The 27,460-nt window shown below is 42.1% G+C and overlaps 1 protein-coding gene across 4 annotated transcripts in view; it reads right to left on the bottom strand.

The window, feature by feature from the left end:
- Camk1d (calcium/calmodulin dependent protein kinase ID) overlaps positions 1-27,460 on the bottom strand; it is a 506,581-nt gene that overhangs the window by 59,992 nt on the left and 419,129 nt on the right. For all 4 annotated transcript variants that reach the window (XM_008848529.2, XM_017802046.2, XM_008848530.3 and 1 more), the window contains 2 exons: positions 15,050-15,188; positions 7,237-7,363 (listed from right to left, as the gene is read on the bottom strand). In XM_008848529.2, coding sequence (XP_008846751.1) covers positions 7,237-7,363; positions 15,050-15,188 — 266 coding nt within the window. The remainder of the gene's footprint in view (positions 1-7,236; positions 7,364-15,049; positions 15,189-27,460) is intronic.

The raw sequence follows: 27,460 nt of genomic DNA, 5'->3' as shown, positions 1-27,460 counted from the left end.
CAACAAATGGGACCTCATTTAACTATAAAGATTCTGTACATCAAAAGAAGCAACCAAGGAAGCGAAGAGAAAATCCACAGAATGGGAGAAAATCTTCACTAGCAACACATCTGATAGAGGTTTAACATCCAGAATACATAACAAACTCAAAAAACAAAGAATCAAGAAAGGAAGTAATCCAATTAAAAGACAGGCTAAGGAGCTAAACAGAATTCTCGAAAGAAGAAATAAAGATGGCTAAGAAGCATCTTAAAAGGTGTTCAACATCATTAGTAATTAGGGAAATGTAAATTAAAACCGCTTCAAGATTTCATCTTACCCCAGTCAAACTGGCTAAGATCAAGAGAACAAATAATACCAAATGTTGGAGAGGATGTGGGAAAAGGGAACACTCATCCACTGCTGGTGAGATTGTAAACTTGTTCAACCCTTATGGAAAACAGTGTGGAGAACTCTTAAAAAACTACAAATGAACCTACCATTTGACCCAGTTTACCACTCCCTGGCATATACCCAAGGAACTCATCCTATTGCAGAGACACTTGTATGTCCATGTTTGTTGCTGCTCTTTTCACAATAGCTAAGAGATGGAAGCAACCTAATGCCCCTCAACTGATGAGTGGTTAACAAAAATGTGGTATATTTTACACAATGGAGTTCTATTTAGCAGTAAAGAAAGATGAAATAATGAAATTTGCAGGTAAATGGATGGAACTAGAAACTCTTATACTAAGTGAAGTAACACAGACCCTGAAAAACAAACAATGTTGTTGTCCCTCCTATGTGGATCCCAGCACCAAATCCTTGTAAGTGAGTATGTATCCAGACATAACTACAGGAACCAGGATAATGAAAAGGAAGCAGGGAGGTAAAGGAAAAGAAAGAACCTGAAAGAGAAGAACAGTAGGAAACAGGCCTTAATAAGGGAGATATGGATAAAAATGGGGTTGTTTTAATGGGAGGGGGGAGGGAAGGGTATACAAGGAACCTTGGGGATAAAGGGAAAGATGGAGCTCAAGAAAGGAGGGACCATAAGAGAAGGGTATTATTAAGGGAGAAATGGGAAAAACAGGGGCACCTTAAATGGGGAAACCATGGTAGAAGGGTTAGACAATGAGAGAGATAAATAATGCCTAGCTAGTTTAAAAAAAAAAAACAGAGGGAATCACATTAGCCCAACAACCTACTGACAAAGTATGCATACAACTAGCTCAAGGAACATAATATATGTATAGTCAAGGTTTATCTGAAAACAACTGATTTTTGCCCAAGCTTTATCTACATAGCACATGGTAATTAAAAGTACCAGACTGGTGGAAGTAACCTTCTTGGATGTTTACCAGTCATACTTTGAGGCCTACACTAATGTGGTCAGAGGTACTTAAAGGACAGTTTTTGCTCCTTGGCATCCAAGGTCGACTGAGTTCCAAGTGACTTTGGAGCATCTTTCAAAATGTCCTGTAACTGTGGTGAGTCACCTGTCCTCTTGATCAAGGAGGCTGAGGAGACCCCACCAGATGGGCTTGAACCAGTATCCAGTCTACAAAGAGGAGGGTCAGCACAGAGGAAATATTTCCTCCATGCTTCCATGTGAAGTCAGCCATGGTCAAGTAGGATTTTTGACTCATCTTCACATAGACAGGACTGGTAAAAGAAAGGAGCTAGGGACTCCTCCTAAGCCCATGTGACCCCTGAGGAACAGATCCTCAAATGACTTTAACAGTAAAAATAAATTGGTTAATCTGGGCTAACTGTATGATCTTAAACACCCAAATGAAAGTATAACCAAAGATTAAATTGATCAGTATAATTCTTTAAGAGTCCATGTGTATAGTTAAAGGATATATAACAAGAAACAATGCCAGACAGGAGATACCTTACTTTGAGTTATTGGCCAGGTTATGACAGTAACCCAGCATAGAACTGGGAAAATGAACAGCAGACCCCAATCTTAATCTAAAGGAATGTTGGCAACTGATTGCTGCTAGATGAGGAAGAGTTGATCTTCCTAAAACAAGTAACTCTAGATAGGCTGACTAGACTCAGTGGATGGACTAGCACTGGGTAACGGCTAGGGGCACTGATAACACAATGGACAGTAACAGGGATGACAGAGTAATGGGGGGGCTATGGGAGGGTGCTATTTGGGATGTGGGTATAGAGATGAATAAGATTGTTTGGGATGTTCTATATGAAATACACAATAAAATCAATAAATAAAAAATTAGTTATATTTGAAAAAAAAATAGAACAATGGGTCCAGGTGCCAACAATCCTTCCCAATTTCAAGTCTTAACCAATCAGGAAATAGTAGCTGTGTCCTGGGAATAAAATTGTGCCTAGTAATGACTCATACCTCAAAAAGACTCAACCATAAAACCTCTCACTTTAATCAAAACCACAGCAGCTGAAGTGAGGTTATCACTACCAGTCTCCTCTCCATTTCTATAGTAACATGGGACCCTGAAATAACCCTGTAAGAAGAGCGATATGGCCCCTGCTCCCAAGATACCTTGATATGTAGGCAAAGATTTGAAGTTCTCTTAAAGTTTATTTTTACTGCTGAAACTAGGGGACTTAATTCTGGTTACAGAATCTGAACAATTATATCACTGCAGTATCATTTTTTAAAAATTAAACAAAAAAGAAAAAAGAACCAACCAAACAAAAACATCCCTGGGCTCTCCTCTATCAAATAGGAGTATTAGGAGTATATTTGTTGCCCCTTATCTCTTACCAGTTACATGACTGAAATGGACGATCTCTATCACTCACTATTGCTATTCAGCAACTCCAGAGGGCTCATTTAGTTCAGTCTTTTGCACATAGAAATGTTTTCACATTATGAACCATGCTATTTACAATCATCATCATTGGAGTGGAGAGATGGTTCAGTGGTTAAGAGCACTGACAGTTCTTGAAGAAGACTCAGGTTAGCACCCACACAGCGGCTAACAACTGTCTTGTAACTCCAGTTCCAGGGGATCTGACTTCTGAACCCTGTGGACATTGCACAACACAGATGCAACACACTTATACACATAAAATAAAATTTTAAAAATCATTATCATCATCACCTGAATTTAAATGAACTCTGTAATTATGAATCAACAATGAAAAGAGACTGTTTTCCCTCAGGTCATGGAATCTTTGGAGAAGGCATAATATGAAGGTATTTTAATTAACACCAAAGAGCAGGCGATGTAATTGACTAAATTTGCTAGCTTTGACTTTTGCCTCTTGGTGACATCAAAGAGAACAGAACACTTGACTCAATTAAGTGGATTCCACATCCAGGTCTGTATCACACTGTTAGCCACCATGTTCCTCTGAGCAGCTCACTTCTACCAGATGGACCTGTCATCCTTTCAGTTATCAGCAAGAGATTATTTGCAACATATTTCTCTCCAAGCCAGAAGAGTCTGCTGTGTCTTATATATGTATTTATATGTATGTAAAATGAGATGTCTTTACAGAACACACACGCATGCACACACACACACACACACACACACACAGACTGGTGGATGAAGGATGAAAATGCTTTGGCCAGAATGTTATGGCCCAGCAAACTTTACCAAAGCCAAACCAAACTTCCCACAGGCAAACTTCTACATCCGACTGGCTCCATTGACTCTTTAAGCTTGATAACAAAGAACCGTGCCCTTCTTTCTAGAAACCTTGCTGTTATCTCTGGCTTTTCTATTTTTCTCTCTTATTATCTATTTTTCTCTCTAACTTACTAGCAACCTTAGAAAATTCTGACAATGTTGCCCTGGAAATGAATTTGGAATCAGGCGTCTTCTCGCCATCTTTGTGGCTGCTGACCAGGGCCAAACCTTGTGATTTCTCACTTGTCGATGTCAGAGTATTTTGACTGGTCTCTTTTTCCACCCTAGCACTCCCTATGCTACCAATGCTGATCCTAGAGTACATCCTAGAGGGATCCTGTCAGAAATCAGATCATGTCCTCCCTCATCTCAGAAGTCCCATTGCCACCTACTATACTGAAGAAAAATTAAAAAGTTGTTACACCAATTTTGAAGTCTTGGTCTGTGGTCTGGACTTTTCTTGCCATATTTTTGGCCCTCATCTGCTCACATGCCTTAGGTCCTTCCAAATTACAGCATGGTCAGCTCTTTCTCATCTGTCCTGGGTAGTTTTTATTGCCAACTCAACCCAACCTAGAGTCACTCAGGAAGAGGGAACTTCAATTGAAGGATGTAGAAAGCTTTGCAACATGACAGTCAGAAATGAGAGAAGTCAGGTGCAACGCACAAATAAAGATATTCTTTGTCAGAGCATTGAAGTCTCAGCTTCCTAGATGGGACAACTGGGTCACATCTTTGTACCTTTTCAGCCTAGAGAAGGCAGCTTGGGACCGAGGAGCTTTGATGGAAAGAGCAGAGCCTCCATGACTAGGGGACAACAGCACAAGCTAGCAGGCCTCATTTTCTGATGTCTATGATTCATGGTGATTAGAAGAGAATTCTGTCTCTAGAATCTACATTCAAGGATACACCTGTCTCATTCAGTTTGATCTGCTACTTGCCTGATGGCTTAGGCAGCACAGGAAAGACTGTGCATGTGCATGCACATATACACACTCACACACACGCACATGCACACACACACACACACACACCACTCACATTTCTGTTCCAGTGCACATGTGTTTACAGGCACCTCACACCACAAACCGCTTTCCACAGACCCACCTATCCTTCACAATACTATCATGGGACACATAACTGCTGGCTGGCCCATATATCTCTCTTTTGAGACTCCTTGGGCCTCTTGAAATTGGTCAGAGCATAGTCACAATCCAGAGAGATGAGCCCCACCTGTGACATCCCCTCACAGCTTCTCTCTGCCATATCCCCTCTCTGAGGAGCCCATCCATCTAAATCCCTTGATCCTTTCCCTTCCCTCATTTTACTTGCTATTTCCCTTCTCTGGCTCTTTGCTTCCCCCTCTGAGTGACTCTGAAAATGACATGGTTGTGACACATCAGTTTTGACATGGCACTGTAATTTTCCAAGGACTTGAAAAGCTATAGCATGCTTCCAAAGTCACTGAGAATTCCGACAGTGCTCTGGTGTCTCCCATTTTGTTTGAGATTAGTTCTCCTCAGCCTGCTGATACGTTTTTCTCCTTGTACCCAAAGACGCATGGGATGATGTCGGTTATGTAAAGCTGATTCTTTGGGGCTTACGAACTTTTTCCTTCTTTTCTCTACTTCTTCCTCCTTCTCCTCCTCTTTCTCTTCATTTTCTGAGAAAGGATCTCACTGTATAGCCTTCTAATGGCCTCAAACTTGCTACCTTTCTGCTTCAGCCCCCCAAGTACTGGGAATATAGGAGTGTACCACCATGCCTGGTGCACACACTGCTCTCACGAAGAACCATCAGAGTTTGCATCTGAATTCAGATCTGCGAGTCTCTATTTTCCAAACTCACTGTCCCTCTCCCTTTAAGACATACTAGCTTGCCTTTTCTCTCTGCCTTTAAGCTTTTACAGAAGATTATTTCTCTGCCCAGAATGCCTGCTCTTTTCTATCTCGCACATGGCTGGCCACTTCCAATCATGTAGGCAAATGCTCAAGTTCTCCCCACAGTCCTGAGGCCTCTTTTCTTTGGGTTACTATCTATCACACATGGCTGACTTTATTCTCCTCTGAACATTTGGATCTGAAATGGCCCTGTCCATTTATTTGTTTCTTTGTTTGTGGTCTATTGTTCCAAATTACTAGGCAAGATCCATGAAGGCAAGCGAAATATCTGAACAATGTCGAGAACACGGGATAACTGATTCAATATGTTAATGTAAGCAGAGGTCTCAAAATGTTCATAGAGAGTTCCTACAGTTATTTGGTTAAGTCTTCTCCAAAAGGCCCATGTAGTAGAGGCTTGGTCCACAGCTCATGGTGCTTTTGGGAGATGGCCAAATACTGAAGTGATACCTAGTGTAAGGTTTTCTGGTCACTGGGGATGTGCCCTTGAAGGAAATATTAGTACCTGGGCTAGACAGCTTCAGTTGTCAACTTGACACACCTGGACAGAGGGAATCTCGATTGAGGAATTGCTTCTTGGATTGGCCTTTGGCCATATCTGTGGGACATTTTCTTGATTGTTGAGTGATCTGGGAGGGCCCAGCTCAGTGTGGGCAGTGCCACCCCTGGGCAGGTGGTCCTGTGTTGTATAAGAAAGCAGGCTGAGCACAGGCCAGGGGAGCAAGCCAGTAAGCAGCACTCCTCCAGGTCTGTGCTTCAGTTTCATGCTTGATCTCTTGCCCCAGCTTCCCTCAATGGACTGTACTATAAGCTGAAATAAACCCTTTCTTCCCCAAGTTAGTTTTGGTCAGTGTTTACCACAACAACAGAAAGTAAACTAAGACAGCACCCGAGCCACTTCTTGCTCTTTTTCATGTCCCAGTCATGAGGTGAACAGTTTTGCCACATGCTGTCCCCATGATCTGCTGCTTTGCCACAAGCTCAAAAGCAACAGAACCAACTTCCAGAATCATGAGGCAAAATTAACCTTTTCTCTTTATAATCTTATTCTTGTGTTTGTTATAGTAACAGAAAACTAACTAACACAGTTTCTGTGGTCTTTCTCCAGAAGACAGAAGGAAACTCCCAGTAACCAACTATTCATAGCTGTAGGTAGCCTTCTCTACACTTTGTGTATTTTGTAGCCTTTGTGTATAACACAAAGAATCTGCAGCTATGATTCTAGAAAAAACCTCATAATCCCTGGCTTTGCAAGCACATCTCAGGGTTAGTTGACTTGAGAGAAAGATTTCATCATGGTTTCAATCCATATTTCTCATAGCAATATTTTCTCTCTGGCTGTATCTGTCTCAATATTTTACATGTTAAATTGAGTCTGCACCTTATTGCAATCTCAGTGTTTCACTATAAATCATCCAAAAATAGATACATACTATAATTCTGGTATTAGAACATGGGAATTCATCCCAATTCACTCCTAGACTCCAGGAGGGCTCACAACCAACTCAAACAGGATTTCCACCCAACTGCTAAAAGGTTTCAGGGGAAATCACTTCATGGCTAACTTGTTTGAGTATCTCTCAATATCGTTATTCCCCCAAGAAAACGCAGGCAGCATGGTATGTGCCCGACTCTAATGCTCTAGAAGGCAGATGAGGTTGCCATGGAGACATCCCACCCTCTGGACACACACATATGTACACATGCACACACACTATCCTTACCAACATAGCCTGGGGTCCCACAGGCTGTGGACATGACATCTCCTTTGCCCTCCATCTTTGACAAGCCAAAGTCGCTGATCATTATTTTGGACTCCTCATCTTGACTGTAGTACAAGAGATTTTCAGGCTAGAAAAAATAACAAGACAAAAACAATTTATAGATTATAAGCCAAGCCTGGGGTGTAGGCTTGCCATTCAAGCTACTTGGGAGATTTTATTTCTCTAACTAACAAGTGAAAAAAGGGCTGGGATTGTGGTTTTGAGTGGTAGAGTACTTGCTTAGCATACAGGAGGCCCTAGGCTTAATCATCACATTACAGAATCTACTCACAATTAAGAATAGCTTTGACTGTTAGATATAGAAGTTGTCTATGTCAATAGATGTCAATTAAAGCAGTGCCTACTAAACAGGTTGTGGAGGGCCTTGCAGAGTATTTGGCACTAGGAAGTCTTCAGTATTATCTTTTCCCTTTGCTAGTATTTCCTCTACCTAAAAAAAAGAATGATCATATTTTGAGCAATCTAAGAAGCTGATGTCTCTCTGACTTGGCTGGGGGGAGTGAGATTCCCAGGAGAGGTGATCACATGTCTCTCTGACTTGGCTGGGGGAGTGAGATTCCCAGAAGAGGTGATCCACCTCTTTTTATCACCCTAATTTTCAGGTTCCTTTTCAGGAATGCAAGGTTCTCTCTGACTCTTAGCAATATCCTCTGGCATTCTGTGGTCCTGGCAGATGGGTTGCATTTAGCACCTTGCTGAGACCAACAGGTTCACCTTCAGAGAAGCAGAGGAATGGCTCTGGGAAGGAATGACTCCACTTGGAAGAAGCAGCACTTTCTAGTCATGTGTCCTTAAATACTCCATGCTTCTGACTGCCTTTTTTCAACATGCACGTCGAATGGCTTCTTGTTTGTCCTTCTGAACAGCACAGGGCATAGCTCAGACAGTGATACCACAAAGCAGAGGGCTTATTCTATTTTCTAGTTCTAAGCTCCTGTTTTTTTATTTTTTGTATTTGTTGTTTTGTTTGATACAGGGTCTTATTATATAGTCTGAGATGGGCTGGAACTTGCTGGGGAGGCCAGGCTGGCCTAGACATGATCCTCCCACCTCAGCCTCCTGAGAGCTGGGATTATGGGCATGTACCTCTCTGCCCATGTCTGTCTTCACTCTGGTTCTGCAGCATTAGTGGCATATGGGAGGGACTTAGGGCAGACAAGGAAGTATCATGTGCATAGAATTTTATGCCAAAATGTGGATGACCATTGGTCCTAGCAAGGACTGGTTTAGGGCTTTTCGATACCAGTCTCCAGCTTGTCCCTGTTCCACGGGGCTGAGGAAATGAACATGGAAGAGGACCCTGCAGTTCCATTTGTCTTTTTGTGGCTTTTGTTAATGATGTTGTCTCTGAGGACGGTACCATCAGGACTGCTTGGGAATGTTCAAACACCAGGACAATTTTGAAAATTTCCTGAGTAAGTACTCAAGGTTCTTGTCTACAATAAACCTCAAATGAAATAGAACACAGCAGAGAATCGGGCATGCAAGCTCATTTTCCTACCCCATTTCCAGGCTGGCTGTTCTCTCCAGTCCTAGGTTAAAGCCGTATTCTCCATTATCAGGCCTTTGTGACAAATCTTTGGTTCTTAAGCATTGAATTTCAGTAAGTACTGTGTGTAGCATGACCAGGCTTGTTTAGGAAACTGTGATTCTTGGCTTTGTTGTATGTCAGAATCATCCTGGGGATTTTAAATGGCACGTGATAGTTTCCTTTGGTAGATCTGAGATAGGGTAAAGGCATATCTCTCTGAGTGTGAGGGTGGGGTGGGGAGATGCTAACAGAGTCTTTGTTGTGAAGAAATTCTGAGTAATGACCAAGACTCTGTCCTTAAGCAAACTTTAGCCAGGCTCCTCTGAGTCTTCTTCAAATAAGGCCTTGACTTTGGCCTCCCATGTCCTCTTCCTCCAACCAGGACTGCAAAGCCCACTCTTAACTAGTGAAGTCCCTTTAGAGGGAAAGCGTACCTCTGAAACCTAGCCAAGCTCTTCATCTGCTACCTTGGACGTTGTCTAAAGTGAACAATTATTCAGACACTTTTAAAAGACTCTATTATTACTATGGAGTTTTACAGGGAGAAAGAGCAGATTCCACTCCAGTACTGCAAGGGTCACGTGGAGACTTACAGCCAAGGGCAGGGTGGCGATCACTATATGGAAAATTACTGAGGAAATAAGTAAGATAGACTCTGGAAAGACCAACCTGACAGAAGTTTTGCTCCAGGCACAGCCAGGATGACATGATATTAAGAGGGGAAGATAAGGGCTTTGCTTAAATGTCCAGGGATACTTTATGTTGAACCCATTCCGGATGATTCTTTCTTTATATTTTATGTGTATAAGTGTTTTACCTGCACGTATATATTTATGCACACCACATGCATGCCTGTTGCCTACAGAGGCCAGAAGAGGACATTGGCTCCCCTAGAACTAGAGTTACAAGAGCTTGTTAGCTACCATGTGGATACTGGAATCAAACCCTCTGCAAGAGCAGAAAGTGATCTTAAGTGCTGAGTCATCTCTACAGCTCCCAGTGTGATTCTAGCTAAAGCCAGACTAAGTAAGTAGAGTTTCCAGACAAAGGGCAGAGCCCAAGGCCTGGGCCTGGTCAGAAAGAGCTTTCAGAAAAGCTGCAGTCAATTTGGGTCAAAGAAGAGAATCTTTGTCCATGTATCAGTCCTTGGGTTGGCCTGCCTTTAGCAAAAGCCCTGTTAGGTTTTATTTATTTTGCCTTTATTTAAAATTTTGTGGCCTGGGGATCAAACCAGGGCTTTGTACATATTGGGAAAGGACTCTACCAATGTGCTAAGTCCTTAGCTACCATTAGGCTATTTTAGCAGACTCCTCTAACCCCTGATGTATCTTCTCAGCAATTTTCCTTTTAAAATTTACTTCATTTTGTCTTGATAAAGATTGAAGCTGCCCTAGAAACTTACTGTGGAGGCCAGGCTGGCCTCAAACTCATGATGCTTCTGCTTCAGCCTCCTGAGTGCTAGGATTATAGGCATGTACTTCTATACCCACCTCCATCTTCACTATGTCTGCAACACTAGTGGCATATGGGAGGGACTAAGGGTAGACAGGGAAGCCACTTTTGCATGTGTGCATATGTGCATGCATGCATATGGAGGCCACAGGCCAACATTAGGTATCTTCCTCAATTGCTTTCTGTCTTTTTTTTTGCCAGGTGGGGAGCAGGGGATCTGGCCAGGCTGGCTGGCAGTGAGCTCCAGGGATCCTCTTGTTTCTACCTCCCCAGTGCTGGAGTTACAGGTATACACTGCCACGCCTGGCTTTTTTATATGAGTGCTGAAAGCACTTTACCAACTGAATCATCTATCTAGCCCTTCAGAGTGATTTTCCACATACTGTGCCCTTCCCCACCTCACCCCTGCCCCTCTAACTCCTCACTTGTGCCTGCTGAGTTTAACCTCTCTCCTCTACTGCAACAGTTTGAACATTTGAATAAAGGCTTCATTCCCATTTTAATAAGTCACAAAACAATGTTCTTCTTTAACAGAACCCAACATTAAAAACACTATCCTTTACCCACAAGAGTTATATAAAAAGAAACTGGAGTCAACAGTCACCATGACACCATGGAGCATGAGATTTGAGGAAAATCAAGTGTCTGCTCAAGGGTGCTTTGAAGTGAAAATGAAATGGACCAGTCAGTAGTTGAAACATGAGTAACATTTAGAAATAGTAGGAAATACTCAAATCATAAAACACATGGGTTTAGGAATTATCCATTGATAACCAGTAAGTCTCAGTCACTAGACTAGAGCGAAGGCTCTATTTTGCAATTTCTGGTTTCTAATCTTCCTTGTCCTAGAACTTGTGCAGCTGGAGAGGTTAGCAAGTGCCTTGCACTGCTGAACAAGAGTCAGTGAAGGTACCAAGGGGTTCAAGGACCTCTTTACACCTTCTCCCACAAGAGTTTCATTCAGGTCATAAAGATGTTCTTCTGAACACATCTCAGAAGAAGTTTAAAGCAAATAGATATTCACATTTATTAAATCAATACTTTTGAGTTGTGTCAAGATTGGGTAAGGGTGGTCAAGCTTTTCCTGGGGGTGGGAGTGCAGGTTGAAAGGGCAGGGAAGGGAGCAGCCAAGAGATCACCTAAGAGACGATCTGGATGAGAGACTGTCAGGAGCAGCAGGAGGACCTGGGAGAGTCTTGCCATATTGTACCACAGTTCCACTGGGGAGGAAGAGGTCCTCAAAGGGCCTCAACTCACCTGAAAAAGTACTTTGCTGCATATTATGGCACCTCTGCAAGACAACTGGTGGCTAACACCCCAACTGGACTATCAGGCTCCTTCCTTGATAGCAATTCACACAGCAATCTTTAAAAAGATCTAAATTGACATACTCTGGGAATGTTATAACCCCATATAATCACATAACAAATCCAGTTTTTTCAACAGGGGCCATTAGGACCTCTTCCCCCAGGGGACATTTAGAAAAGCCTATAGATATTTGTGGTTGCCATAACTCCAAGGATGGTTGGTACTAGAATCTAGGGGCAGAAGTCAGGGATGTTGCTAAACACACTACAGGGCCCAGGACCACCGCCCATACAGGGTGGCCCATCTCTAGACACCAACAGTGCAGGGCTGAGAACCATGTCCAAATTGAGCACTTCCTGTCTCAATCTCTGTTTTTTGTTTTTTTTTTTTTTAAACCAAACACAAATGCCAGCTGTCTCTGGTAGCTTCCTGGGGTCACAAGACAGATAAGAATTCCTTTCTGGAAGGAGGAGGCATGTTTGCACATGGGGTGACACAGAGTTCCAGACTGTGCATTCATCTTTTATCACTACCATCAAGCACTTGATCGAGCAGGTGAACTGAATTTTCTTAGGTATTTATGAAAATTTAATATTCAAACTCCAATTTTATCCACATCAGTCAGACTTGCTGGGGTCTCTGAAAAGAAATTACATAAGGGTCCTAACACAGCCATGATGTTCTTCCACAAGGATATGTCTGATTGTCAAAATCCTCTTCTTCCTCTCCCTTCTTTTTTTGATTATCATGGGATATACTTCACAAGGCCTAGTGTTCTTCAAGCTTCCCAGGCTGAGAGCTGCAAGACTTGTCAAAAAGTATTATACAGGAGTGGGAAACAGTCTCCCATCCAGCTACCCCACCTCTTAAGGGAGCAGTGAACATTGCTTCTCCTGGATACATTTTAAGTGCTTAAAACTTATTTTTCTAGATAGGACAGATGACAGATGACACCACATCTCAAGTCATTACACCAACTTGCTAATCAACAAGCCATCCGCTGTGTTCTGGAAGTACAGTTTGACATATAGTGCTCTGCACATAAAGCAGAGAAGGTCCACTGCCTGGCATGGAGGCACTGAGCCAGCTGACCTAGCCACTCTCTAGTCTGCAGAGCCTCGGGGCCCTAAAGATTAGCTCATCAGGCTCACAGCCCATTTGCCCACAAAAGGACAGCAGGCTGTTGACATTCCTAATCTCCTTTTCCAATGGTTATCTAAGAGGGGTTCTCAGACTGGCATCAGTGTCTCCTGTGACTCCTGAATCAGAATCCACTAGGCAGAGCCAGCAGACAGAGATTTTTCTCACCCACCCTGCCCCTACACTGGTGCAGGCTAACATTTTGCATCTCTGAAGAGAGATTCCTCAAAGGTCTTAACATGGACCATGGAAAGGAAAAACAGAATTGAAAAAGTGTGAGAGAGAAAATGATACATGGAGAGAAGAGAAAATTTGAGAGTATGTCTTTTTTAAATTACATTTTTAAATTGGTGGTGGTAGGGATGGAACCTAGGGTTTTGCACATCCTAGGCAAGTGTTCTACCACTGAGCCATACCAAGCACCCAGCTGAAATTCTTTGAGAATTTACTTCATACAATTATAGTTTAATTATATCCACACTGTCCCCTTCCCCTCTCAGATTTACTCCCACCTCCCTACCCCCTTCAACTTAGTGTCCTTTCTTTTTGAAGAAGCCCATTGAGTCCAATTTGTGTTTCCAGAATATTCTTGGGTGTGGGTCCACCCTCTGGAGTGTGGTCAACCTACCAGGGGTCACAACCCTTAAAGACAACTGACTTTCCCTCTCCCAGCAGTTATCAATTGCCAATAGCTCTTCAGCTGGAGATGAGGTTCTATGCCCACCAAGCCTGTCCATGCTGGGATTTCATCTGGTTTGAGCTTGTACAGGTCTTGTACATGCTGCCACAACAACTTTGAGTTCATATGTGCAACTTCCCTATTGCAAAAAGATGCACCATTTTTCTCCTTGACATGAAGTAGCACATAATGAGAAGATGCTGAAATTTTGTTTAACAAATATTTATATTTTTTTCAATTGATGTAGATTCCCCAGTGCTGGGTAACATAGTTATAGGGCAGTCCTTGTGTCTGTTTTACTGGTGCAGCAGGCTCTCAGGCCTGGACCTATAATGTTAAAGTATGAAACCACTTGATAAGAATAGAAGGTAGGAATTGGCTAGGCAGTTAGGGTAAAAAGACCCCAAAGAAAAGTAGCCAGTTTCTTGGCTAAAAGTCAAAATGTCTTTGGGCCTCTTAGCAACATACTCTGTTCTAAAGGCCAAAAATGTCAAAAGTATTTGGGAGTGTTTATTTAATCCCTAAAATATTTTAGGGTTACCTCTCCTGAGGGGGGGAATGTGAGAATAGCAAAAAGCCCCATTAAAAAAATAAATAAATAAAGAATACATGAAGTTGTCAGAAAAAAGTGATGGGGAGATATGGGAGGTGTTGGAGGGGAGGGAGTGGGTGTTGATTTGATTAAAACACCTTATATGCGTGTATGAAATTCTCAATAAATTTTTTTATTTCAAAAAAAAGAGAAGCATGAAACCACACCACAGTCTGAGCTCAATGATGTTCCTTCTCACAGTTTCTCCAGATCATGTGTGACAGCTGGCCTTTGTCCATCTACCTAGAACTGGTTTGGGGGAATGGAATGGGGCACTAAGGTGACCATAAGAAGGCCCAGACTCTTCAGCAACAATGGATGAAGGGTTACTATGCCCATACATTACAAAGAAAGACAACTGTTTACATAGTCCCATTACTCAAGACTGAGGCATGGCTGTGAGTTCTGAAGCCAGCTTAGACTGTATAGTGAAATCCTATCTCAAAAAACAAGAACAACTAGATAAAACATAAGGAAGGGAAGGGAAGGAGGGAGGAGGAGAAAGAGAGAGTGTGGGAAAGAGAAGAGGAGAGGAAAAGAGAGGTGAGACGGGGACCTTCAGGGCGCAGGAAGATGTCTGTAGCTGTAGCTCGTTAAACCCACTGACCTGCTAACTTTCCATCTCTTCTTTCTCTATTCCATGCTGTCCCTGCAGCTCCCTTTCCTTTGGATGGATGTTGTGTTGAAAAGGGGTTGGACATGAAGCAAGACTCTAAGACACTGGGAGTGAAGGGTTTCCGTGGTCTTTCTGCTCTATACAGAATGATCTTGGGGTGATCTTGAATCTATACATACCTACCTCTCTGTGGCCTTGTGGGATGCTTAATGATGACAAACATCTCCCAAACAGTGGCTGGAACATGGATCCTCATCCTCTTCCAAGCTACTTCTGGGTCTTAAGGTACTGATAGCTAAAAGGTATAGAACTTCCCATAGCTCATTCCACTCTTCTCTAATCAACAGTCTGACTCTTCACCATATCTAATCCTCTCCAGCAGGTATATTGTGGGTTGTGTGATGACTGGGTGTTGCTGCTAAGCAATGGCCTCACCTTGAGGTCCCTGTGAACGATGCCCATTCTGTGAAGATAGTATACAGCATCCAGGACCTGGCGGATCAGAGTGCTGGCATCTTTCTCTGTGTAAAATCCCTTCTCCACAATTCGATCAAAGAGCTCTCCACCAGATACACTGTTAAACAACAAACAAACAAACAAATAAACAACAAATCAGAAACCTGGAGAACCTACCGAATTATGCAGGGAAAACCATCAATAAGAGCTCTTAGTGGGGTTAAAATAACAAACTTTATTTCAAAGGTGAATTGAAAATATGAATCCAATTCCAAGTTTAGACATTGCTCCATCTCTTCTCCAGAAGCAAAATCCCCAGTAAGAGTTTCCATGTCACGGCAGCAAAAATGTCTAGAACAAAAGGAAAGAAATAAACAAACCAAGATCTATGGACTCACTATTTCTAAGAAACCTCTCCTGACTGTGGCCTTAGTTCTGCTGTGGCCAGGAAAAGTCAAAATACCCATCCAGAATATCAACATCATCTGATATAAGATGGACCTATGTCTTCTTGTATGTGTGAGTAGTCTTATATGACTGGGCAATGTTGGGGGCAACCTATTATCCTCCCAGAAGGGAGTCTGGGTTCTTAACCAAATTTAGCCCCTAATATACTGAGTTTGTAAACATGCCTTAAATCCCTGGTCCTTGGCCTTTCTAGCTGCAAAATAGGGGATGAATCCAGTCAACCATTTTCAACAGTGAGCAGGTACATACCCTTGGAGATTATAAGACCCTCAAAGTCATTCAAGACTTACAGAAAAGAAAGAAAGAAAGGACACTAGTTCAGGTGTGGTGATGCATGCCTGTAATCCCACGACTTGGGAAGAAGAGGCAAGAGGATTTAAGTTTGAGGCTAGCCTGGGCCACAGACTGAAACCCTGTCTCAAAATCAGACAATGGAAAGAAGGACACTGTATCATACTTCTTTGATTTGGTGTTGGTGAGGATATTTTTTTCTAATTTGCTTTGAGTTTTATATTACATTTAGCATGTTTTGGGTTTTAGTCGTCATCAAAAATGTGAACTGGGTTCACAATGGTCAAGGTCAAGGAGAGCCATTCCATTGCCCCCTTTACCGCTGCAATTCTGTGCTTTTTCAACTCTGATGAAGTAATAGAACTGAACATTCCAGAACATTCCATAACTCAACTAACCAGCTTCAAAGTTGAAAGTTTATGCTTCTCTAAAAGGATAGTTTTTTGCCCAAATAATTAAGTTGTCATGGAAATAAACTTCAGGGACATGTTAAAGCTATTTTAAAAAACATATTTTCAAACAGTATATGAAACAAGCTTATTAGAAATATTAAAATCATAAAACAGCTTTTAAAACAATCTTTTTGTAGTTTTAATATAACAAAAGATAGGTCAGAGCAGTGATAATACACACATACACAAAAATATGATTCATTTTTTTTGCAAGTCATGGCAATTAATGTGCAATAATGGATCCACTGAAACCATCTTTGTAAGATGCTAATAAAGAAAATAGAAAACAGCTGCAGCTATAAAAGGCCCATGTTCAAGTTTTTTCCCATTACCTGTAGTCATTTCGAGCAGTATTGTACTTGGGTAATGTTTTATTTTTAAAGCAAACTGACCATCTAGATAGGAAAGGAAAAGCACTCAGGAGAAATAAAAGCAATTCAAATAGTGAAAAGAGATGAAAACAGCAAAGATCACACTATCTTTTGACAACCATGCTGTCTAAATGATTCATCTTTCGGTAAGCCAAACTCCCAAGACTTGTCTTATCTTGGCAACTGATACCAAGTTCTCCACAACTGATACCAAGTTCTCTACATTTCTTTGTTTCTCTAGAACCTTTGTCCAGTGAGTTCCGATGTCTGAGATACTGAAGAACTGGAGTTTGTACTATTGGAGGCAGACTTGCTGCTGGGGGTGGGGGTGGGACAAGGCGAGCAAGGGTGATGCCTTGCAGGCACGTGCCTAATTATTGATTCAACATTCATTCAGCATCTCCCACTACTCAACCAGCACAGATCTAGGCAGTTGGTGATAACTGAGGTAGTATTAACTGCAAAGGAATAAAAGAACTTCCTCACCCCTTAATATTGTTCTACCTTCTGATGATGACCTCCCACCATGGGCCTGCCCAACACCACTATCTGTCTTATGCATCTGCTGGAGGGTTTCAGGAACACTTCCTTATCTGAATATTCCACAAACCCTCTCCTGTCTACTCTTCTGCTTCCCTCAAAGCTGACCTGCCCTGTTTCCTACTCTCCTGAAGTCCTTTACTCTACTGTGGGAGATGCTGTTGAATGAAACCATGTGCAATTTAAGGAGTAGCAGTGCAGTCAAGGCTGAGGCACCAGCATCAATGGAGAGTACGAGCTGTCACAAGACCTCAATATCTGTACATTTAAGATTCGGCTTATCAAACTTCAATTTGCACCAAAGTTGTACTTCTAAACATTTCTCAGAAATATTTTTGTTCCCTTAGTAACTAGAACCCTGGGGAAATGTTTAGAAATGACAGTTTTAAAATAAAACCCCTAACAATATTAATTTTGAAAAAAAATCTTAAATTTGCAAATCACTTTATACTTTCCAAAAAAATCTCGTAAGTTGTACATTTTAAAATCCCACTGTTAAGGAATGAATGCCTCTCTCAATTCTTGCTTTGAAGCTGTAATTCCCCAAATCCGGGACTGGATCTTTCAAGCTGGACCTTTCCCATTAGGCTGAGGGAAAGCCATGAGGAAAGTGACTCTATGATGAAATTAGACCCTACAAGAAGAACATCTCTGCCCCATTGCTCATGCTAAGAGTGGACTTCTCCAAATGAAGTAAGAAAAGCATCAGAATGAAGCTAGGGATGCGGTCAGGGGACTAGGGAAAGGGGAACCATAATAATAGATTAAGAAATAAAATGAACTAATGGTAGTTGTCTTTGTCTTCTATTACTAATACTACAAAATAAATTAGTTAAGTTATAAGGAAGAATTTTATCTTAGTTTGTGGTTCAGATCAAAGGGCTGCATCTGGTGATGGGCTTCTTGCTGGAACAGTCTGGAAATGTGTAGGGTATTTCATGGAAGAGTAGACAAGATGCCCAGTCAAAGTGGATTTTATAACAAATCTATTTGAAAGATAATCCATTAGCCATTAATTTGTCCATTCATGAAGATAGAGGCCTAATCACCTCTTTGTGTGTGTCATGTGTGTACAAGTTTGTGTGGATCTACAAGTGGATCTACGCTAGTCCATGTAGAGGCCAGAGATCAACCTCAGGTATCTACACTGGCTGGCCAGCAAGCCCCAAAGAACTTCCTGTCTCTATTTTCCCAGTGCTGGCATTATAAGTGCACACTGCCACAACTGGTTTTGTTTATGTGAGTGCTGGAGATCAAACTCAGTCCTCATGCTGGCATGGTAAACATTTTACTGACTGAGCTATCTCTTAGCCTCCTTAATCACCCCTAAAGGTCCCACATAGTCCAACTGTTAATATCATAATGAGTATTAATTTTTCAATGGGTTTCAGAAGGCCAAACATAGAAGTAGTCATTCAGAGAGAGGTTCAGCTAAAGCTGAGGGGTTGCAGACATGAGAAGATGATCTGACTACAAATATTAAGAAAGCAGTACAAGCAACAGTCTGGATTCCAGCTTTGTAGTCATCTACAACAGTCTGCCTTTACATTGAACTTGGGTGTGCTCAGGCTTTCTGCCTATTATAGACTACTGCTATCACATATATGTCACACTCATAGTAAAATTTCAGTTTATTTGCAAAACTTCTAAGCAATGCAAAATCCCTTTGAATGGAAAAAATAATTGTCAAGAAACATGACATATCAAAGTTGGTAAACTGGGAAAACATTAAGCTCCAACTGTATTATGGTATGCTACAGTGCAGCATAACTTCATCAGAATATCATGAAAAACAGTACCATGCAACCAATGAAAAACAGTGCCATGTAGCCTCTGAGTAAGTGTGTGTGTGTGTGTGTGTGTGTGTGTGTGTGTGTGTGTGTAGGGAGAGAGGGGGTGCAGGCTCATATGTGCATATGTGGAGGCCAGAGGTCAATTCTTCACCTTGTGTTTAGGACAGGATCTCTCACAGAACCTGGAACTCACTGACTCATTTAAATTGGCTCACCAGTGAGGCCATGGAATCTGCCTGCCTCGCCTACCCGGGATTACAGATGTACAGCAGCTTTTTTTCTTTCTTTTCTTTTCTTTTTCTTTCTTTCTCTTCTTTACCTTTTTTTCTTTTTCTTTTTTTTCTTTTTTTTTTGACAGGGTGTCCCAGTCCCAGCCTGCCTGGAAGTCACTATGTGGACCAGGCTGGCCTAAATCTCAGAAAGGTCCATCTGCCTTTGCCTCCCAAGGGCTGGGATTAAAGGCACACACCACCATATCTGGCATACCAAGCCCAGTTTTTACCTGGGTCCTAGAGATCAACTCAGGTCCTTATGCTTGTACAGCAAGCCCCTTCCTTATCCACTGAACCATCTCCTTAACCCCTCCACTTGATTTTAAAAGATACTCTGTTATCTTAAATTTTGTTGCTAATTACAATATAAAACTGTTTACCTCTTTTGTTGTGTTGTGAATGTAAAATGTTCCCTGTAAGCTTGTGTGTTTGAATGCTTTGTCCCTAACTGGTGGTGGTGTTTTTGAAAGTTGTGAAAGCTTTAGGAGGTGGAGCCTTGCTGGAGGAAGTGATTCCCTGGGGTTGGGGGATAGGGACTTGAAGTTTGGTAGCCTGACCCTACTTCCTGTTCAGTCTCTATTTCTTGACTGTGGACCCAATGTGACCAATCACCTCATATCCCTGCCACCAGGCCTTCCGCACCATGATGGGTTGTATCCCCTCAGACTGTATGCCAAAATAAACCATTCCTCTCTTGAGTTGCTTTGTGTCAGGTACTGGATCACAGCAATGAGAAAAGTAGCTGATACATCTAACAATACCAACCCACATGCACTACCTGTAATTGTGCTTGGAAAGTGGGTTCCAACAGTCTATCTCTCTAGAATGTTAGTGAAATGTGACAAACAGGAAGAAGACCAAAGAGCACAGTGCTGAGAGTAGGATAAGGAATACTGGCTGTAATAGTAAGGCCATAACAAGAAGCTGCACAGCACAAATGACAGGAAATCGACAAAGGTTCTCTTATTACTGGCAGGACAATGGAGAAGGCACAGTGGGCATGGTGCAGGAGCAAAGTGATCTTCCTGTGCTCCCAACCTCCAGCCAGGTTGGTTAAAAACATATTTTCTGAGAACCTCGTGCCTTCTTTACATTTAGTCCTGGGGGATAGGTCTTAAAATACACAGCATTGCCAACAAAGCATTTTTAAATGGAGAAAACCCAAGGCCTAGAGGGAAGATGGGCACATTTTAAAACCCAGTCTAGGGAAACTTCCCTTTTCCAACTTTTCCTCAACTTGGCAGCACCTTGGATGTCCCTCTTCCAGAAACAGCAGCCTCTCACCCTCTTGGGCTGATGCCCACCACCCCCATTTCTGCACTGGGCTCTGATCCCCACATTCTGCTTCCTCACTCACTGCAGGGAGATCAAGCTTTCATCTTATGCCACCTCTGCCCCCAGTATTTTTCCTCTTTTAACAAATCCCACTAAAATAATTTTTAAAAAAAAACACTTTATTCTTAGAATTCCATTTCACAATATCTGCTAGGCTTCAATCTGTTCCGAGATTTCCAAAACACAAACAAATGCTTTTCTATCTAATGGGCCAGATAAATTTAACACCCCACGTTATTCCAATTCTAGCTATTTTGTCTTCTTTATATCTGGTGAAATGGGGTGGAACTGTGTCCCCTAAAATCCATACGTTGACAACTCTCCAATATACCTCAGTGGTTCCATTTGGAGACATGGCCTTTGAAAGGTAATTAAGATTAATTAAGGTAAGAATAGGTACACACAGTCGGGTGTGGTGGCACACGCCTTTAATCCCAGCGCTCGGGAGGAAGAGGCAGGTGGATCTCTGTGAGTTCAAGGCCAGCCTGGTCTACACAGTGAGTTCCAGGCCAGGTGGGGTCTAAGGAATACGTATACACTAATTCCTCTGAACTAACAACCTTATAAAGAGGGGGCTCAGTGGAGGAATGGGTGTGAGGCCTTGAATTTGATCTTCAGTGTCCAGGAGAAGGAGAGAAAGATATAGCACACACAGGAAACACCATACGGTCATTAACAAAATAAGGAAAGAGGCCTCCAGAGAAACCAACCCTACTGGTCTTAGACATTCAGCCTCTAGAACCGTAAGAAAACGAACTTCTGTTGTTTGAGTCACTCAGTCTGTGGTCAACTGTCATGTCAGCACTAGCAAACCACTAGCATTGGGCAACATGATTGTGGATTTAGCTTTTGCTGTTGTTTAAGAGGTGTATAGCTAGGTATGATGGGGCACATCTAAAATCCTAGCATTCAAGGGGCTGAGGCAGGACGATCACAAATTCAAGGCCAGCCTGGGATACATATCTAGAGCCTATCTCAAAGGAACAAACCAATACCAAAAATAAAAAATTCTATGTATATTTTGTCAGTATGAAGTGTATCTTTGAATGTACACTGCCTTTTTATTCTTCTTCAAGGTTTATTGGAGGGAAAAAAACTATTTTCGCTGTTTGTACTATATGCTTTGTGTTAGGGCTTTTGATCTACAGGAGCTGCCCACCTCCCCACCCCCAAACAGGGCCTCACAGGTTCACAAGCCCCTGAGAATGTAGGAACCAAGTTGATAAGCACCCTGGTCTTTGAAGTCAAGAGAAGCAGACTTTTCTGCACCTTTTGGCCAGCACAGCAGGCTTTCCCTTTGATCGCAAAGGGTAAAACAGACACCTCTTGACCCAGATCCTGGCTATAAAGACCCCAGCCCAGGACCTGTGGGCTGACATTTTCCCTCTGCCCGAAGGGAATCTGTCCTGTTCAAGGCTTCCTTTGCTGATAAACCATCCCACTGGAGTTCTATTAAACCATCCCACTGGAGTTCTATTAAACCATCCCACTGGAGTTCTATTAAACCATCCCACTGGAGTTCTATTAAACCATCCCACTGGAGTTCTATTAAACCATCCCACTGGAGTTCTATTAAACCATCCCACTGGAGTTCTATTAAACCATCCCACTGGAGTTCTATTAAACCATCCCACTGGAGTTCTATTAAACCATCCCACTGGAGTTCTATTAAACCATCCCACTGGAGTTCTATTAAACCATCCCACTGGAGTTCTATTAAACCATCCCTTCACAAGCCCCTGAGAATGTAGGAACCAAGTTGATAAGCACCCTGGTCTTTGAAGTCAAGAGAAGCAGACTTTTCTGCACCTTTTGGCCAGCACAGCAGGCTTTCCCTTTGATCGCAAAGGGTAAAACAGACACCTCTTGACCCAGATCCTGGCTATAAAGACCCCAGCCCAGGACCTGTGGGCTGACATTTTCCCTCTGCCCGAAGGGAATCTGTCCTGTTCAAGGCTTCGAGTTCTAATAAACCATCCCACTGGAGTTCTAATAAACCATCCCACTGGAGTTCTATTAAACCATCCCACTGGAGTTCTAATAAACCATCCCACTGGAGTTCTAATAAACCATCCCACTGGAGTTCCATCTGTGTCCTGCCGCTTTCTCCCGATTGACCAGATTCATCTCTCAACTTCATCTATCATTTTGTTTATTCCCAATATTACTGAACGATCTCATGCTATGTGTATGTTTGTGTCTATTTGTGTGCATGGGTGTGTGTGCATGTGGAGGCCCGAGCACAATCCTGACTTGTTCCTCAGGAGCTGTCCACTCTGTTTTTGAGACAGAATCTCTCACTGAGCCTAGAACTTGCTGATTCAGCTAGGGTGGCTGACCATCAATTTCTACCTGTCTCTACCTGCGCAGTGTTGGGATTACAAGCACATACTACAACACCTGACTTTTTATGTGGGTTCTGAGGATTGATTTCATGTTCTCATGCTTTGTGTTAAGCTCACTTTAACAACTATCTCCCTGGAACCCCTCAGTAACTTTTTAGCCTCACTTTCATCCCTCCCACTTCTATGTTTACCCCCGTCAGTTTCTGGCTAACTGCCCCTCCAGGTTGGCTAGGAAGAATGGGCTCATGGATAAGCGGGAACTAGAGACTGAAGAGCCAGAATGCTCTGACTCCATTTTGGCTAGCTTCTTTAGACAAGCCCAGACAAGCTCAGGCATATTGTACATGTAAAAGCCTTATAAGTATGAACAAAAACTTCTGACTCTAAAAGATATTAGTCAGCACATTCCAATGCCCTGAAGACAGCCCCTACCAATCAAGACTTTCCCCGTACACAGGATATGGGGACATCCAATTATTTTTAAAAAATGCTTGGCACGTGTGGGTTTCTGTGGAGTGCCCCAATAAAAGGTCCTGTCTGCTATTGTTCGGGGCCAGACTCCATCTTTGGCTCGTGAAGTCTGTGCCCGGCTAGCTGCCATTTGGTTGTTGTCCTTTTTTAACTTTAAATTCTTAAATAAACTATTGTATAATCTTTTTGGGTGTCTGTGGGAATTATTCTCGAATCTTGAACCCTAATAGAGACATTTTAATTTTGTCAGGGAAACTTACTTGAGGGGACAGAAGAAGTTTTATTTTTTAATTACTTAGGAGAAAGGGGTTAAAGGATATGTTAAGAAACTAATAGCATGATCAAAAATATCAAGAGAAAATAGCTAAGCTTGTAGAACTCAAAGCACCTGTCCACATTCCACAAAAAGATCATTACAAATCACGTCAAGTTTTTGTGCTCGAAGAGGAAGAGGAGACACATGATTCATACTGAATCCTAGCATACATGATTTTTCCCAGCAGGAGGGAAAAAGAAAATTAGTAAATATGTGAACAAATAAATAAATGCAAACATGCCAAAAGACTGGAGATGCTGTGTAGTTAGGACAGTCTGGTGTAGCCTGGTGTGTCCATGGAAGGTGGGCTCTGAGCTGGACCCTATGAAAAACAACAAAGACCCAGCAAGAGCTGGGGAGAGCATTTCAAGCAGAGAGGTTAGCCTAACCTCACATCAAAGGAGGGTATAGGTCTGGAGCTACGTGAGGACCCAAAAGGAGGTCATGTGAAAATCATGGTGGGTAATGGGGACAACTGTTCCAGAAATTCCTAAGCCAGTAAAGCCCAGAACATGTGGGTCATGTACTCCAGGATCAAGACTTGGTGTAAAGTATTGGTCTGCAAATGTCACTGGAGTGCTTTCAGCCAGAGGTAGGTGGGATGATCTTTACTTTTAAAAGATCACTCTGGTGGTTGTTACTGGAGATGGGTTCTACAGACAAGAGTAGAAGCAGGCAGATCAGTGGGGAGCAGGTGGAGGGGACTGAGGAACTGGCTGAGGAACACAGGAGTCCAAGAGCATTGGACAAAGCTGGGGTATTATTTGGAGACATAGTATATAAGATCCACAGGTGAAGTTGGTATGGGATATACAGGAAGAAAAGGATCCCAGAAAGTCTCCCTGATTTTTGACTTGATGAACAGGTAGATAGTGGCATCATTCTTTGAAATGGGAGCTGTACTGGTTGATTTTATGTTAACTTGACTGAGTTATTGGGTGCCAATGTATTTGGTTAAACAGAATTTCTGGTTATGTCTGTGAGGATGTTTCTGGATGAGACTATTATTTGAATTGGTGAGCTCAGTAAAGTAGGCAACCCTCTCCAATATGAGTATGTATCACCTAATCTGTTGAGGGCCTAAAGAGAACAAGACATGGAAGAAAGAAAAATTTACTCCTTTTGCCTCTTGCCGAAGTATCAGCAAGCCGAAGTATATCAGTCTTTTCCTGCCTTTGGAATTTTATTTATACATCACTGGCTCCTCTGGTTTGTGGGCTTTTGCATGCAGACTGAGTTAAACCACTGACTTTCCTGGGTCCCTAATTGGAGATGTCAGATTGCAGGATATTTTAGCCTCCTGAATGACATGAAGTTACTCCAACCAGGCAGTCATTCAATCAATCAATCATCTATGTATGTATGTATCTATCTATCTATGTATGTATATATGTATGTATGTATGTATGTATCTATCATCTATCTATCTATCTATCTAATCATCTATCTCTATCTATCTAATCTATCTATCTATCATCTATCTATCTATCATCTATCTATCTATCATCTATCTATCTATCATCTATCTATCTATCTATCTACCTATCTATCTATCTATATGGTTTTGTTTCTATAGAAAACTCAAGTGAAAGTATAAATTTAGTGGAGTAAAAATATCTAGGGTAGTTTGACCAACAGGATTTCCAAGGATTGTGAAAATATTTTGTCTATATTTTCTAATACAGTAGCCACTAGTGACATATGCCTAGTTAACTGAAGAAATTATTTTCAAATTTTATTTCTTTTTAGTTAGTATAAACAGCCACATGTAGCTATCATACTGAATGGCACATATCTAGAGACCTGGGTAGGATATGAGACCCAGATGCCTACTGGATAGAGAAACAAAGCAAGTAGCTATTGATACAAGTTTGAATGTCAGAGGGACAGGTCAAGGATAAAGTTCACAGCTAGTGAGGAATCAGCATGTTGTGGGCCTTTTGAGTCAAAGGAGAGATGTGATTCATCACTGAAGGGGAGTAGTGGGTTGGAGGAAGGGAAAGCTAATGCCAATTCAGGGTTAGATAAGAAGAGGTGGCTAAGGGCCAGACATAAAGTGACAACATGGAAATTAAGAAGGGTGCCTAACCAACACTGCTGAGAGAGATAAGTGTGAGGACAAGATGGCAGAGAACACCATAAAGGTGGGGCTGGAGGCAGCCATCCATAAGTCACTTGCACTGGAGGAGCTAAGTTTGCTGAGAAGGACTGAATTCTCTGAGACTTGCTTTTCTCATCTACAAAAGAGGTGATTATGCATGTTTTAAGAATTAAGCTAAACAATGGAAGAAGGCTGCTTCAGTGAACGCCTGACTTGCTTTGAGTTGGTGGGCTCAATAAAGTGCACTTTCCACTGAGGTTCAAGGGAGAAGGCAAAAGGCTGACTGACAGGCAATTCTAGTGATGGGAGTATAGAGAAACAGAGAGCTGCCCAGGGCAGGATGGCACAAGGGTTGCTTGTTCTCCACCACAGGAGAGGCCTTCTACTCTTCCTGCTCCACACAAGTGGGCTAGGTTTCCTTTAAAAGATATCCAAGTATTAGGATGGAAATTTGTAAGTTTTTGCCTTTCACTGTTGAGTTCTGTGACTTATGCAATAATAAGCCTCTTTCTACATTCATGAGGACTTGCAGTTGTGGGTCAGAAGGCTATCAACCCAGTATGGCATGTTGCCTGGTATGCTGATGATTAATGAAGTCCTCACCCCAGATGGCAAGTGACCTGATAGAACTCAGGCAGCATGAGTTTTGTAACAACAGATGGTCCTGAATGTATTAAACATAGATTGGAAAAATTCCATAATTAGCTCTTTGACTATTACATATTGGCCTTTCTGCAATTAGTTTCAATTAGAAAGATTTACTTGGCAGAAATATTAACTGCTTTTCTCATCACTGTGACCAAATACCTGACATGAAGTATTTTAAGGGAGGAGTTATTCTGGCTCCCAGTTTGAGAGGATACAGTCCATTGGGGGAGGGGGAGGGCATGGCAGCAGATGGCTCCATGGAGGACCAGGAAGCAGGAAGAGAAACGCTTGCACCTCAATAACTTTCTCCTCCCTTTGATTCCACCTCGCCCACTTTCCCAGTCTATGGAAGGGCACCACCTATGTTCAGGGTGGGTCCTTCCCCCTCAGTCCTCTCTGGAAACACGCTCACAGATAGACATGAAGTTGTGCCTAGATCATCTCCTAAGTGCTTCTAAATCCAGTCAGTGACAATGAAGATTAACCATCACAGCAAAACAGCTGTTGTATTATACTTTTTTGTAGTATCATAGAAAATTTGCACTCTTGAATACATAAAAATCGAAAGAAATAGGAGGTGGCTGTGGGATAGGTCTCGGGATAGGACCTGGTTACAGAGTTGGTAAAACTGACAAGCTCCCATGTGGGGGACTGCCAGCTGGCTGTGAGCACATCTTGGCCTATCTTGGGTAAGTGTGTTCCAAAATTATGGCGAACAATTATGCAATTCGCATATGCTTAGCAAGTCAGAATCTGAAGAAAACTGATAGCTTCGGTTTTACAACAAGTCCAAAAGATGCATTTTAATTCCATTACTCATTTTTTTTCTGTAAGAAACAGCATATTTTAAAATGAAACGGAGATCTTATTTTTTAATTTATTTATTTTTACACCCACTTCCCTGATAGCACCCTCTCATAGCCTCCCTCCCCCGACTAGAGCCCTTATACTCTGATATCCCTGCTACTGTCTGCTGTGCTGTCGGTA

This window comes from Nannospalax galili, unplaced genomic scaffold (genome assembly GCF_000622305.1).
Source record: "Nannospalax galili isolate Female #2095 unplaced genomic scaffold, S.galili_v1.0 scaffold1144, whole genome shotgun sequence".
Lineage (NCBI taxonomy): Eukaryota > Metazoa > Chordata > Mammalia > Rodentia > Spalacidae > Nannospalax > Nannospalax galili.
The sequence above is the reverse complement of the archived record's forward strand: the minus strand, read 5'-3'. Positions and strand labels throughout refer to the sequence as shown.